Genomic DNA, 16328 nt, shown 5'->3' on the forward strand with positions numbered 1-16328 from the left:
TACATTTGTAGGTTTACTATTGAGATCAAGAATGTTTGTATTCAGTTAGGTGTATTTAATTATGTAACAAATCATGAGATATTAACTGTGGTGAATTAAGACTGGGTTTGTTTCCAATTAATACACCTTTGAGTGTGATTATTTGAAAATCATGACAGTTGATAATCATCCTGACTCTTATTTAACTATGGAAAGAATTTGAGTAATACCATTTCAAAAAAGTGTGGGAATCAACTTAAATATATTAATACACATGTTGATTCAAATTTCATTGAACAATAATTTACACAAGCATAAGATACTAATATAATACTTTCAAAATTCTTATCAACTGATTCAATTGATGTACAATACTTTTTCAAATTAATTCATAAATAGTAAATCATTAAAAATTTTGATTTACAAGGGAACTATATGCAAGTGTGTATCTAAAATAAAAGGGTTGTTCGACCAATCTTTTCTAAATTTAAGGGCAAATAACATGTCAAAAGTTGGCAGTTGATGATTAAAATGGTGTAGAAAGTTTCTGCAAGTCATAAAGACACATTGTAAGTTTCATGATATGTCTTTAACTTGGTATTCTGCACCATCTCCAAAACCAGAGTGATCGCATAGATCCAGCATGGCTGAATCAAAAATGAGTACTTGAACTCTTCATGAACAGTCCTTGAACTATAGTGAAGGAAAGTCTAAGTTCTAGAACAATTCATGAACTCATTTTAGGATTTTGAAAAATGTCGGTCTACTGAACACCATAGCAAAAACATGTTGCTAATCTTCTACGACATTTGATCTCTGGTGGAGAGTTGTCTCATCATACCACATCTATTAATTTTCATATTGACAGACCAAATTCAATCATGTATATTACAGGAAATGGTACTTCTTTGGTGAAAGGTCGTATATGAGCTACATATATTTTATGAAACCTTAAATGTGACGATCTAATTGTAGTGTTTAAAAAATTAGCTAACATTGACACACTTATGGAAAACATGATCACACATTGCTTGATTCTTTGATATTTTTGTTAATAGGTGAAAGTCTTAACTACATATTTGACAGGCATGTGGTCTTTTGTATCAGCAATGAGGGAAACAAAAAGATATGACCATAGAAGTACTGTAAACTGGTCAGGAGAAAATGCAAATAGATTTTTTTACATTTCACATTGATTGCTTGATATTTTACATGATATATCTATTCATTAAACCATGAATTTATAGTGAATATCAATAGAATATTTGTTTTCTGCATATCAAGGAACACTTATTTATAAACTGTGCCTTTATGAAATAGTTGCATTTAGTTGTTCCTAGAATCAATATGTTTCCATTTGCCTTTTCAAACCTTCTAAAGTTAAAAATTGTTTCTGTTGTAATAAACATATGATAATTTTACCAAAAATGAGTTTAAGGAGTTTAAATATAATATTATTTCATCAATTTAAAACCTTGATGTATCAAAACTGTAGTGTGATTTCAACATCATAGTTTTTATTTGTCTTTCTTATAAAAATATATAAAAACTCACAAAATGACATTAAATATTCAACAATACAATATAAATCACAAATATAAATGATATGTTCATATCAAAACTGTTTAAATATAATAAATCTGATTAAATGCCCCATTACAACAGACACAAATATTTTCTAAATCACTAAATATGAATCTGTCTGCTCACAATTTACAATATAGCCATTAGAACAGGGTAATTAAGGAAAAACAAGTGAAACTGTGAGCTACTGGTCACTGATGATACCCCCCCCCCCTCCCCCTCCCCCAACAAGTGGATAATTTTAATAGTGTAAAAATATGTAGGTGTTCGGTAAACAGGAAGTTGTTGAGTGATGAATCTGAAAACACATCACACGGTATAGCTGACTTATATAAACCCTGAAACCAAATTTCAGAAATCCGTATGATGTAGTTCCTGAGAAAGATGCGACGAAAAATATTCATTGAACGGACTGACGGATGGACAGACAGACGGACAGACGGACGGATGGAAGGACAGACAGAAGTAAAACAGTATACCCCCACTTTTTTAAAGCAGGGGTATAAAAAACAATATGCCAAACACAACATTCTGGTGCACAATTTTGATTGATTGATTGATTGATTGGTGTTTGATTCCACTTTCAGCACTAATGGCCATTTCATGGTGGTCAGTTTTTATTGGTGAAGGAAGCCTGAGTGCTTGCACACTTTTGAAAATGTTACCCAGAATGCTTAGATTTTGAAATGGTATATATCATGGTCTCTGTAATGATATAATTTTAGCAAGAATAATAGACTAAACCAATATTTTTGATAGTTCATAGGAAGTAGGATAAACAAAAAGTCCTCTGACAGCCTATAATTTTCTTGCTCTGTTTGCTAAATAATTTTCATAAAGAAAGAAACAATGCATTAGCATTAATCGTGAATGTTGGAACAAATGATTCAAGATAAAAAATATTTTAATTTGTTACTTTGCTGGCATTTTATATAAATTTTGAGCAAAACAGTCTACAGAATTTAAAAAAATATGTCAAATGATTTCAGTAATGCTCAATTTTTTTTGTCATGGTTTTTCAAAAGTGATACACAAACAATTATGTATTATTGTAAGTAAATCAGCTCAAAATTAGAAATCCTTATCTTTGTAAAAGGTTCCCTGAGACAATATCTGAGCTATAAAAATACAATAGTTTACAATATAACACATAAAATAAATACAAAAGTACAAATCAGCATACAATATAAAAATATCAATCACATAGATTTGTATCATGAATTGAAAGTTGAAATTAGTCATCCTGAGCTTATTATCTAATACATGAAATAATAGTTATGGAAAACATGATAAGAGATGCTACATTATTTTGTATTTAAATACCCCTTCATTTGATTTAACAAATATCTTTGTAAAAATTTATTTAAGAACAAAGAAACAACTAAAACTGTCAGCAGGGCAGGACAAATACCTTACTTTCACTTTCTGTTAGCTCCAAATATATGATTCCTAGTTTTACAGTAATGATATGCATGTTAATGCAGATTTCTAATCTAATCTATTCATCAATAATTAATAGTATACAAAATTTCTAAGTGCAAAGGAGTGAAATCAGAACAGACCAAAAGACTCTATTTATATGCACATCTTCATGTTAGGATCTTACAATGTACAAAGATTTTCATAAATATCTGGTGAAGTATGTAGATGGGGTAGCATCCACATAGTGTATACTTGTTACTTTGGTGGCATTTTTATGTAAATTTGGAGCAAAACAGTCTACAGGATTTAAAAAAAATATGGCAAATAATTTCAGTAATGCTCATTTTGTTTTGTCATGGTTTTTCAAAAGTGATATACAGACAATTGTGTATTATTGTAAGTAAATCTGCTCTAAATTAGAAATCCTTATCTTTTGTAAAAGGTTCCCTGGGACAATATCTGAGCTATAAAAATACAATAGTTTACAATATAACATATAAAATAAATACAAAATGATATGCATGTTAATGTATACTGATAATTATTGAAATTTCAAAGTGCAAAGGGATATAACTCTGGGATTTGTCAACCTACCAGGATGCCCTATTATTATGCAAATATTCATGTTAGGATGTACAAAGTATCATGATCATCTAATGAAGTATGTAGGAAAGCTGCATCCACAAATTGCATACTCAATAGAATAAAAAAAAAATATAAATATAAAGGGGCATAACTCTAGGATTTGTTAACCTATCAGGATGCACAACTTAAATGCACATTTTCATGTTAGGATCTTACAATGTACAAAGTTTCATGAACATTTGATAGATGGACAGAAGGAAAGACAGGATCCTATATATTTATCCTCCAAAATTTAGTGTCCTTACTTAAAAGTAAGTTTAACCTATAATATGGTAGTCCATTTCCTTATTATACAAAGTAAAAAAGAATTTAACCAGATTTCATAAATTGGGTTAAATTAATGTTGACCCTTTATAATAACTTCACAAACATAAATCATATATTTTTCTAAATAAAGGGCCCCTATAATATAAACTTATAAGAAAGAAATTTTATCGCTCAAAATGAACAATATCATTAAAATGTTCACAGCAACTACCTGAAGTGCAAATAAATTATATTTTGAAAATTCATATCAACAGAATACATTCAATATGAAGAAAAGAAAAACATGTCTTTTATGTATAATTATGATATATAAAAGTATGTTGTAAATACAAAACATATAAGTCTTAAAACATAGCTTGTTATGTGACTCACAAAACATGAATTTACATACAGATTTAAATTTTTATAACCAATCATCTGATTTCATAGCTCTTATCTTAACAAATACATAACATATCAATGATACTTATATTTACATAGCACTTTTGATTTGCTGATTACGAATTTTACTATTGTGACAAAAATGCTACATGACAATAAACGTATTCACACTTTTGATATTTAGCTGAATTTTGTCTCCGAATGACCTTAGATTTGTCTCCTAATAACCTTCTGACGTCAAGCGACATCTAATTTTTTAAATTGGGATGTTAAATTTTACGGGAACTTTTGTGATTTTAAGTAATGACGGACAAATTTGCATACAAGTGTAAATATGTCTGTTACAAGTAAAAACGAACTTTAATGCTATAAATGTACATACTTATACTTATAAATTTCAAAATCAATGGTCCCACAATAAAATATATTTAAATTGCTGGTAGCTCACTCTAATTTGATAAACAATGCCCTTACATGTGTCATTTCTAATTTTTGCCATGCTAAATTATATTAAAGAGGCATAATGATATTATAAGATAAAGACTCCATATCTTGGGCTGCTTTTAAAAATATTAACAGTTACTTTAAAAAGATGTTTTATATCACTTGAGTTTATTGAAAGTTATTTGTTTTAATCTCAAATTATTGATGTTATTGCTATTCCAAATGTTTATGCCCTCCACGGCCATTAATTGGAATAAAATATTCTTTTTCTTCTTTATGTGTAGTACAAATGTGAAAAAGAATATGGACAGACCTGCCAACTTTCACGGTTTATGGGGTAGGTATGTCTTACCTACCTCATAATGATGTATGAATAAGAATGATGCAATTCCAAAACCATTACTAGTGATCTCTATGTGTTGACACTGCCATGCAAGCATTACATTCTAATCTTTTTAAAACAAAACACATTTCTTTTTGCAAGAACAAGTAAAATTTAAATAACAACACTCACAACAGTAGATGATAAAAACTAAATTGCACAAATCATATGTTGAGCACCATTCCATTTGATTTATTTTGCTGAAAGATTACAAAGGTGTAATCAATGACAAGAAGATTCCTATCTGCATAGTATCAATTGAAAGTAGAACATGCCATTCTGCAAGAGGACGATAAAATATTTGAATGCCAATCAAAGAATCACAATCTAAATTGCAAGATTTCATTCTCGATGATATGATTCCATAGCAGAAACTTCTTTCTAATTGTTTTTTTTCAATCTTTACTTTTATAAAAACTTAAATGAAGATCTGCAAACTTCACATTCCCTGTAATAAAACAAAAAATACATGAAAATCACACTTGACTTAGACAATCTACCATTGCTTTCACATGTCTGAATAAGGACAATAGGTGGAGCAAAATGGTTGTTCAGTATAATTTGTAATGTCTGTACCAAGTCAGGAATATACGACAGTTGTTTTCCATTCTTTTTGTGTGTTTGAGCTTTTGATTCTGCAATTTGCTAAGAGACTTTCCATTAAGAATTATCCTTAGAGATGGTATTTTTTTTTTATTTTACTATTTGATAAAGAGCTTTAAACTGTCATTTAACAGATAATTTGTCAGTATGAAGCTACATTCAAAAACATATTCTATGGACAGAAAGGCAATGAGCCTAATCTTTTTTCTTAATAGATTAGTAGACAGATCAATGGTACTTTTATACTGTTTAATCAACACAAGTTTCAATGAAGTTGTGTTGTCATAATTGTTGTCAGTAGAATGACACTTTTTCTAATTTTGTCTTTCTTGAAATAAAGTAGACAATGCAATCAACTATATCTTTTTCTATGCCTGCTCAATTAGCTTTGATGCAACATCATCAACAATGTCTTGTTGTATATTAGGTCAGAGGAGTGAAATTATCAGTTTTAATTTTATTTGGTAATCACAATATTTCATAGCAACAAACATAGTAATTTTTTATTATATATTTCATTTAATCTATTTGGCTTTGCTAACTTTTTGTGAATCTTTACCAAAAGGTTTAAGATACTTTGTATGTTTCTTTATTTTATAACGACAGAATTTGATTTGTCTATTGTCATATCTGTTCTAAAAATAAGTACTGTCTTCTTAAAAGTTTCAATATTCAATAAAAAAACTTCTTTAGATATTTCATTCTTTGATATTAGACACATGGTGGAATATGAAAATAAGACAACAACCCACTACACAAAAAAAGACTAAACACATCTGACTGTCAACATATATACATTCATTTTCTCTTCTCTTTTTTACCTTTAGATCAACAAAAGGCAACTGGACCTTTTTATTTGTATGAATGATACTTTACATTAAATACAACTAGTAAATAATGACATCCCCTTAAATGATCTGTTTTCTTCTGGAAAGAACCCATTAAATGTCAATGATTAAATATCAGTTTTTAAAAAGAGAAACAACCACAAAAAGAATACTTCATAAATGTAGATTTGAATTGTTTAAAATTGAGAATGAAGTGGTATGAAAGCAAATATATGAAATAAAGCAAAACTTGGACAGTTAGTTAATGACTAGACAGACTGAGTAGTACCTTAGATTATTAATGACTAGACAGACTGAGTAGTACCTTAGATTATTAATGACTAGACAGGCTGAGTAGTACCTTAGATTATTAATGACTAGACAGACTGAGTAGTACCTTAGATTATTATTGACTAGACAGACTGAGTAGTACCTTAGATTATTATTGACTAGACAGACTGAGTAGTACCTTAGATTATTAATGACTAGACAGACTGAGTAGTACCTTAGATAGTTAATGACTAGACAGGCTGAGTAGTACCTTAGATTATTTTAGACCTTTACTCCTTGAAATAAAATAAACAATAGACAAAAGTTACAGTAAATTCATTTTCCATCCCTCAAGTCTGGCCATAAAAAATTATGAAAGTAGAAAACATATTTCAAAAGTTCATTTATAAAAGTAAGTCAAACAAAATGCAAAACAACATCAGACTTGAAAAAAAAGATGTGAAAATTTACTGAATTACTACTCTTGTCCTGTGAGCACTGCTCAGAAATCATAAGAGGTACATAACATCTGGTTGAAGAATTTCATGAAGATCTAATTATGTGTGGTTGTATAAAAATAACAAGCATTCTGAGAGTATTTGCATGACAATACATAGTCCCCTACTGGTTAAAGATTCATTGTACTGGAACAAAATGCAAACTGATTTATAACTTGTCATGGTGTAAACTTTATAACAAATATCAAGTCAATATCTTCAAGCATGGTGAAAAAAATTGTGGAAAACTGAATAATTAAGTAAATTTTCTAAGTCCAAGGATCATAACTCGGCACAAAATCATCAGACCAGAACAAAATTGGAACTTGATCCTTAACTTGTCATGATAAAACTATATACCAATTATCAAATCAATATTTTTAAGCACGACAAAAAATATTTGAAAAACTGATTATTTGAGTGAATTTTCTAAGTTCAAGGACCATAACTCGGCACAAATTTATCAGACCGGAACAAAATTGGAACTTGATCTGTAACTTGTCATGATAAAACAATACACCAAATATCAAATCAATAGTGTGGAAAACTGATTTGCCAGACTGACGGATGGACAGATAGACAGATTGACCGACAGAGGGAGTGCAAACCGAGAGTCCCCTTTGACTTCGTCGGTAGGGGACTGAAAATGAGAAAAATGCAGGGTTAACATAACATGACTAAAAAAATACCTGTAAGAATTGCTGGAAGAAAAAAAATACTGATATGAAATGCTTTGCATAGACAAAATATATATTCAGACTAGCATACCTTTGACTTTCTGGGTCCTTTTAGCAACAATAAACATAATTACAGCGACCACTACTATGAATAGGATAGCACCAATTACTGCACCAGCAATCACACCTGCATTGTTTGATGATTTTTGCTCTCTTGATTTTGGTGATGATGTTTCTTAAAATAAATGCAAATAATTAAGACATTTTTAACTGATATAATCTATTCAATCTTACATTTAGAGTTTGGCTGTACTTAAAAAACTCATTACTAACGAGATATCACATCCTTATTTTACGGTGATGTTGTTTTAAGAGCCCATAAATTTAAATAAGATCCATGTAAGCTTATCTGCCCTTTGAAAAAACTTATTCTAAAAGGTAATAAATCTCATAAATCAGGCAGTTAGTTTTCTCGTGAAATGTTATATAATGTGTCATCTTGGGAACTTTTATAGCTTGCAATGCCGTATAGGTTTTGCTCATGGTTAAAGGCTGTAAGGTGACCTATAGATGCTTACTTTTATGTCATTTGGTCTATGGTGGAGAGTTGTCTCATTGGCAATCATAACACACCTCCTTATTTTACTATTAACAGAATATCAAAGTTGCTGAACGTTAATTTTTCAAAATATCTTTCTCTAAGACACAATATTGTATATGACATGTTTTGGTTGCTCTCTCTACTCAGTCAACAAACAAGTTGAACTGTGAGCTATTGCTCACTAATGATACCTCTGCTTTAAGTATTTAGTAAACAGGAAGTTGATGAAGTATGGATTTAAAAAGCATACCTACAAGAAGCTCTGATTTGTAGTATCTGAGAAAAACATGATCAAAATGGCCGTTACATGTAAGAATATATAAATAATCAGTTAACATGAAGCTTGATACCAAAGTTTATGAAGCTCTGATTTGTAGTTCCTGCAGAAAGTTTGAACCATGGGATGGATGGACACACAGACAGACAGAGGGACAGATAGACATACCAGAATGCCACCTCCTGTTGGAGCAGGGGTATAAAAAGCTTTAAACCTTGACTTAATGATGATATTTTATAATACTCTATCCGAAGAAAATTGGATAACCTATACATATTTAAGAGCAATATAACTAAAAACAACAGTTGCTGGACTTACCTGTCTTAGAAGTGCTACAGTTAACATAGGCATCAGACTCTGTCATACCATTGACATTTTTGGCTGAGACAGTGACGAAAAATGGATAGCCAGTATCTAATGGCTGTATACTGACTTTAATACGAGTACCCTCTCCAGTATCTGCAATTTCCTCTGGTCCTTTGATATTATTACCAGGTTTAAACCAAGAGTAGTAAGCAGTAAAAGTTTGATTGCTGCCACCATTATATGCCGATATCCAACTGAATTCGGCTGAGTTTTCTGTACATCTTACTTCTAAACCAAATGGTCTGAGAGGCCAACCTATAAGGTAAGGACATGATTTTAAAATGTCTGCTAAGCAAGTTAAACTGTGGGCTATTACTCACTAATGATACCTCAGGTATAAGGTTATTTCCCGGGTCCACTATAAGTATAAGGTTATTCCCCAAGTCCACTGTACGTATAAAGTTATTCCCAAGGTCCACAAAAGTATCGGGTTATTCCTCAGGTTCACTTTAAGTATTAAGTTATTCCCCAAGTCCACTGTAAGTATAAGGTTATTCCCAAGGTCCACAAAAGTATTGGGTTATTCCTCAGGTTCACTTTAAGTATTAGGTTATTCCCCAGGTCCACTATAAGTATTAGGTTATTCCCCAGTTCCACTTTTAGTAATAGGTTATTCCCCAGTTCCACTATAAGTATTAGGCTATTCCCAAGGACCACTTTAAATAATTATTAGGTTATTCCCCAGGTCCAATGCAAGTATTCAGTTGTTCCCCTGTACTTCCATTGATATTAGGTTCTTCCCTAGGTCTTCTATAAGTATTAGGTCATTAGGAAGTTGATAAGTGACTGATGTGAAAATGCATCACACAGTAAAGCGTGCTGATTCCTTAGAAAATGTGACAAGAATTTTATACATGGTCATTATGTATTGGAATATGCACAATGTTTTCGTTTAACGAGTTGTTGATGGAGTGATAAATGTGAAAACACATCACAGGCAAAAGCTTACTCACAAGACACTTGCTACTAAATTCCAAAAAGTTTTGATTTGTGGTTCCTGAGAAAAATGCGACAAAAGTTTCATGTGATTGAAAATCTGACACTTAAATCCCATATCTCTTGAATGACAAATCTGACACTTAAATCCCATATCTCTTGAATGACAAATCTGACACTTAAATCCCATATCTCTTGAATGACAAATCTGACATTTAAATCCCATATCTCTTGAATGACAAATCTGACACTTAAATCCCATATCTCTTGAATGACAAATCTGACACTTAAATCCCATATCTCTTGAATGACAAATCTAAAAATTTACGAAATAAAAATGGAGTTTATTTGGCTCAACTGTAATATACGGTAGAAGTAGTTCCTTACCCAATTACCTATTCATACAACAGCAAGGATATGTATGAGACCTGTTTCACAAATATTATTTTTACCTATCCCGCCATTGTGTTGCTGTGCTGTGGTCATTTTTTGTATTCTTGTCTTTCATTTTTGCTTATGTGCTTTGTCTATATGCCATTATGATTTTCTTTGTTGACATATTTATTAGTTTTTTTTATAGTGATTAAGATTATACATGATATAACACAATGTTGACTGCTGTACCCCTATTTTTGACATTTTTACCTATTATGTCTGTTTGTTTTGTTCACACATTGTTGTCAATATAATGGAATTTTATGTGACTGTCATACAAGTGAGAGGTTTATCTAGCTATAAAACCAGGTTTAATCCACCATTTTCTACAATAGGAAATGCCTGTACCAAGTCAGGAATATGACAGTTGTTTTCCATTTGTTTGATGTGTTTGAGCTTTTGATTTTGCCATTTGATAAGCATGATAAGGGACTTTCAAATTTGAATTTTCCTTGGAGTTCGATATTTTTGTTATTTTACTTTTAACCAATCCTAGCAACAGCATAAAATAAATTTCAAGTAAATTTATCCATGCATAGTTGAGTTAGCGCTGGATTTAAAAAAAAATAAAGTCCTTTAACTCTGGAACTTTGACAACAAAAATGTTAGCATCTAAAGTAAGCCTTCTTCAAACAATTCAAATGCTTCATATAAGTTTCATGATGTTTGATCGAAACATTGTTCACCTTTTGTAGGATGGGTTGTAAGATAGACAAACAGTTTGATACATCTGACAGGGGTATACAAACTAGAGGCTCTCAAGAGCCTGTGTCGCTCACCTGTATTTACTGATGCTTTGGAAATCATGTAAAATAAGGTTAAAATCATAATTAATAGTATTAGATATTAGATATTATAATGATATCTATGATAACAAAAAACTGCAAAATTTCTGTAAAATTACTAACTCAGGGGCAGCATCCCAACAACGGGTTGTCGGATTCGTCTGAAAATTTCAGGGCAGATAAATCTAAATCTGATGAACAATTTGCCACCTGTTAGATTTGCTCTAAATGCTTTAAACCAAAAACTGCATTTTACCCCTATGTTCTATTTTTAACCATGTCGGCCATGATGGTTGGAAGGCAGGGTCATCGGACAAATTTTTTCATCTAGATACCCTAATAATGATTAAAGCCAAGTATGGTTAAATTTGTCTCAGTAGTTTCAGAGAAGAAGATTTTTGTAAAAGATTACAAAAATTGTTAATAAACTGCTTCGCTGAGCGCAGCTGGATATGCCCGCAGAGGTCCAATCCTGAACAGTTGGGGCAAAAATGGACACAATATTCAAGCTTGATACAGGTCTGAATTTGGATTGTAATTAAATATTTGACATATTATAGGTTTCTGAATAAATGTAGTCAAAGAACTTGAAATTGGTTATATGAATTATATTTATATTCAATTAAAGATTTCTTGCTGTTGTGCAATACACTGTGCTGTTGCGCAATACTTAGTAAATCTGTTGTCAGACTATAATAGACAAATAAAGTTCAATTAACTCTCAATGTCATATTAGAAATTTATGAAAATGTAAAGGGAGCTTACATCAATAGATATAAACAATTCACCAAAGTTTCATGAGAATTGCTGAAAGCATTTTTGTTTTTTTGTCCAAAAACTGGAAAATCACCCTTTTTTTATGATTAAAACCCTGTAACTCCGAAACGTAAAATCTAAAATATATAAAAATCAAAAGGGAGCTCATGTCAATAGATATAAACAGTTCACCACAATTTCTTGCAAGTTGGTGAAAGCATTCTTGAGTTATTGTCCGAAAACTGGAAAATCACCCTTTTTTTAATGAATAAAACCCCATAACTCGGAAACGTAAAATCTAAAATTTATAAAAAACAAAAGGGAGCTCCCGTCAATAGATATAAACAATTCACCAAAGTTTTATGCAAATTGGTTAAAGCGTTTTTGAGTTAATGTCCGACATGTTGACGACGGACGGACAGACGGAAAACGGTATACCATAATACGTCCCGTAAACGGGCGTATAAAAATTGACTATAAAGGGCAATAACTCCTAAACGGGTCGACTGACAATTTTGGTCATGACAACTTATTTTTAGATCTTACTTTGCTGAACATTATTGCTGTTTACAGTTTATCTCTATCTATAATAATATTCAAGATAATAACCAATAAAATGCTCCGCAGGGCGCAGCTTCATACGACCGCAGAGGTCGAACCCTGAACAGTTGGGGCAAGTATGGACACAACATTCAAGCTTGATACAGCTTTGCATTTGGATTGTGATTAAATATTTGACACAGCATAGGTTTCTGACACAGAATGAATGTGGTCTAAGAACTTAAAAATTTTAAATTGGACATTCACCTATTATGGTCCAATATCCAAAATCTAAATACATGGTTAGATTCAGCATATTAAAGAACCCCAAGAATTCAATTTTTGATGAAATCCAACAAAGTTTAATTTTGGACCCTTTTGACCTCAATGTGGACAAAGTTGATAACGGGGCCCAAAAATCAAAAATCTAAATACATGGTTAGATTCAGCATATCAAAGAACCCCATATATATTCAATTTTTGTTGAAATCAAACAAAGTTTAATTTTGGACCCCGATTTGGACCAACTTGAAAACTGGGCCCATAATCAAAAATCTAAATACATGTTTAGATTCAGCATATCAAAGAACCCTAAGAATTCAATTTTTGTTAAAATCAAACTAAGTTTCATTTTGGACCCTTTGGACCTTAATGTAGACCAATTTGAAAACGGAACCCAAAAATTAAGAATCTAAATACACGGTTAGATTCGGCATATCAAAGAACCCCAATAATTCAATTTTTGATGAAATCAAACAAAGTTTAATTTTGGACCCTTTGGACCTCAATGTGGACCAATTTAAAAACGGGGCCCAAAATCCAAAAACTAAATACAAGGTTAGATTCAGCATATTAAAGAACCCCAAGAATTCAAGAATAAAACCCCATTGAAATTGGTCAAGAAATAAGCAATTTATATGAAGTATCTTCTTTTGCACAATACTGTGCAATTAAATATTTCTTGCTATTGCGCAATACTTTACAATTGACAATTTCTTGCTATTACGCAATATTGTGCTATTGGATATTTCTTGCTATTGCGCAATACTGTGCAATTGAAGATTTCTTGCTATTGCGCAATACTGTGCAATTGAAGATTTCTTGCTATTGTGCAATACTGTGCAATTGAAAATTTCTTGCTATTGCACAATACTTATAATATAATAATTTACACATCCTGTTTGGTGTGTATCTCCTACCATATCATTATTATTTGCTTTTAAATATAAATCAGAAATAACCAACTTAAAATGGAAAATTTTAAAAGAAAAAAAAAGGAAAAAAAAAAAAAATCCTCCCCCCAAATTTTTTGAACCCCCTTATGATTCATCACCCCCAAACTCAATCCCAGCCTTCCCTTTGTGGTATGGTACCTTGCAGTACAATTTCAGAGAGATCCATACACTTGGACACAAGTTATTGTCTGGAAACTAAAAAAATGCTTATTTTTGGCCCCTTTTTGGCCCCCAATTCCTAAACGTTTCGGCAATTACCCCCAAACTCAATTCCAGCTTTCCCTTTGTGATATGGAACCTTGTAGTACAATTTGAGAAAGATCCATACACTTACACACAAGTTATTGTCATGAAACTAGAAAAATGCTTGTTTTTTGCCCCTTTTTTGGCCCCTAATTCCTAAAATTTTGAGGCAATTACCCCCAAAATCAATCCCAGCCTTCCCTTTGTGGTATGGTACCTTGCAGTACAATTTCAGAGAGATCCATACACTTGAACACAAGTTATTGTCTGGAAACTAGAAAAATGCTTATTTTTGGCCCCTTTTTGGCCCCTAATTCCTAAATGTTTTGTGCAATTACCCCCAAACTCAATTCTAGCTTTCCCTTTGTGATATGGAACCTTGTAGTACAATTTCAGAAAGATCCATACACTTACACACAAGTTATTGTCATGAAACTAGAAAAATGCTTGTTTTTTGCCCCTTTTTTTGCCCCTAATTCCTAATATTTTGAGGCAATTACCCCTAAAATCAATCCCAGCATTCCCTGTGTGATATGGAACCTTGTGGTACAATGTCAGAGAGATCCATACACTAACACACAAGTTATGTCTGGAATTTACAAAAATGCTTATTTTTGGCCCCTTTTTGGCCCCTAATTCCTTTACTGTTGGTACCATAACCCCCAAAATCAATCCCAACCTTCCTTTTGTGGTATTGAACCTTGTGGTAAAATTTCATAGAGATCCATTTACTTAAACTAAAGTTAGAGTGCGAAAACCAATGTGTCTTCGGACTACGACGACGACGCCAACGTCATACCAATATACAACCACAAAATTTTTTTGTGGTCGTATAAAAATGGTTAATTCAATTTAAAGGAATAACTCCTATAAAAAATTGTTTGACAGTTTTGACTTGACAGACAATAGGAAGAGCTGAACATTCTGGACATTTTTGCTTCTGTCAGAATTTCTCTAATTATAGCAGTTTTCAAAATAATAGGCAAAACTTGCATTTCAACCCTATGTTCAATTTTTAGCCATGTTGGCCATCTTGGTTGGCAGGCCAGGTCATCAGACACATTTTATAAACTAAATACCCCAATTATGATTGTGGCCAAGTTTGCTTGACTTTGGCTCAGTATTTTTAGAGGAGAAGATTTGTGTAAAAGTTAAATTTGACCCAGTATTTTCAGAGGAGAAGATTTGTGTAAAAGTTAACAGACGACGACTGACAAAGACAGATGCAAAGTGATAAGAAAAGCTCAATCGGCCTTTCAGCCAGGTGATCTAAAAATAAAGCATATGGGGTATCCATCTATGACACAAAATCAGTAAATGCACAGCAAAAAACACACAAAAAAGCAAAGAAGTAGTGCTTTTATTGCTGTTTTTCATCTCAAAGTTACAGTGAGGTCTTTAACACAGAGCATCAAAACTCTCACTTACCTGCAAGTTTAAGATGGCCCCTAGCACCAGTTGAAGCTGAATTCTTTGCAAAAATAATTCAAATAGACTTTATAATCTAGTTTATCTGATTATTTATTGGTACTTACCTGCAGGAATAGTTGTATCCTCAAAAATGTTGAATATTATGGTGGAATCTACATTTCCGACGTAATTGTTACCAACAGCCAAATATTGACCAAAATCATAACTTCTCAAGTACTTGATCTCATATTCTGATCTGTAGTAGATGTTGTCTTGTCTACCGCCTGATGAATCTACATGTAGACTAATGTTATTTGATGTGGGTGCGTGTCTAAAAAACCATCTGACATATGGAGAAGGGATTGAAATATAAGTGGCAGTCAAATTAATTCCTTCTCCCTCTCGTAATGTAAAGTTGTAAACATTATCATGAGCTGGCCTTGCATGACCTACAATGTGGTACAGGAATCATTATCATTGTCCACTTTTGACCTATAATTTATTTAGCTAAACAAAAATAAAAGACTGTAACTTCATTCATTACTAGGTGCAGGTATAAAGTGTGGGTTATCATGTGATCTGAAGACGTCTATCTTGAGTTACTTTGTTGCTTGGTTGCTGTCTAATTGATCTTTAATTCATGATCTCTATCATTCATACTTCTTCAAATATGACACATTGTGTGTGTACTTCATGCAAACGATTATGTTTTGAAATATCACAAATTTCATTAACTTAAAAAAGAAATTGACAACATATATAGAAA

The 16328-nt window shown here is 31.8% G+C and overlaps 1 protein-coding gene across 2 annotated transcripts in view; it reads right to left on the reverse strand.

Annotated features, from left to right (window-relative positions):
• Positions 1–397: 397 nt before the first annotated feature.
• LOC127719506 (hemicentin-2-like) overlaps positions 398–16328 on the reverse strand; it is a 62749-nt gene continuing 46818 nt past the window's right edge. Inside the window, exons 13-16 of one of the 2 annotated variants that reach the window (XM_052225653.1) lie at positions 15688–16011; positions 9175–9477; positions 8070–8213; positions 398–5552 (exon numbers count right to left, since the gene is read on the reverse strand). In XM_052225653.1, coding sequence (XP_052081613.1) covers positions 5500–5552; positions 8070–8213; positions 9175–9477; positions 15688–16011 — 824 coding nt within the window. In that variant the 3' untranslated portion in view covers positions 398–5499. Of the gene's footprint in view, positions 5553–8069; positions 8214–9174; positions 9478–10266; positions 10475–15687; positions 16012–16328 lie in introns of those variants that run through there. The other variant, XM_052225654.1, reaches the window with a different exon arrangement.

Source organism: Mytilus californianus, unplaced genomic scaffold (genome assembly GCF_021869535.1).
Source record: "Mytilus californianus isolate M0D057914Y unplaced genomic scaffold, xbMytCali1.0.p SCAF_11, whole genome shotgun sequence".
Taxonomy (NCBI): Eukaryota; Metazoa; Mollusca; class Bivalvia; order Mytilida; family Mytilidae; genus Mytilus; species Mytilus californianus.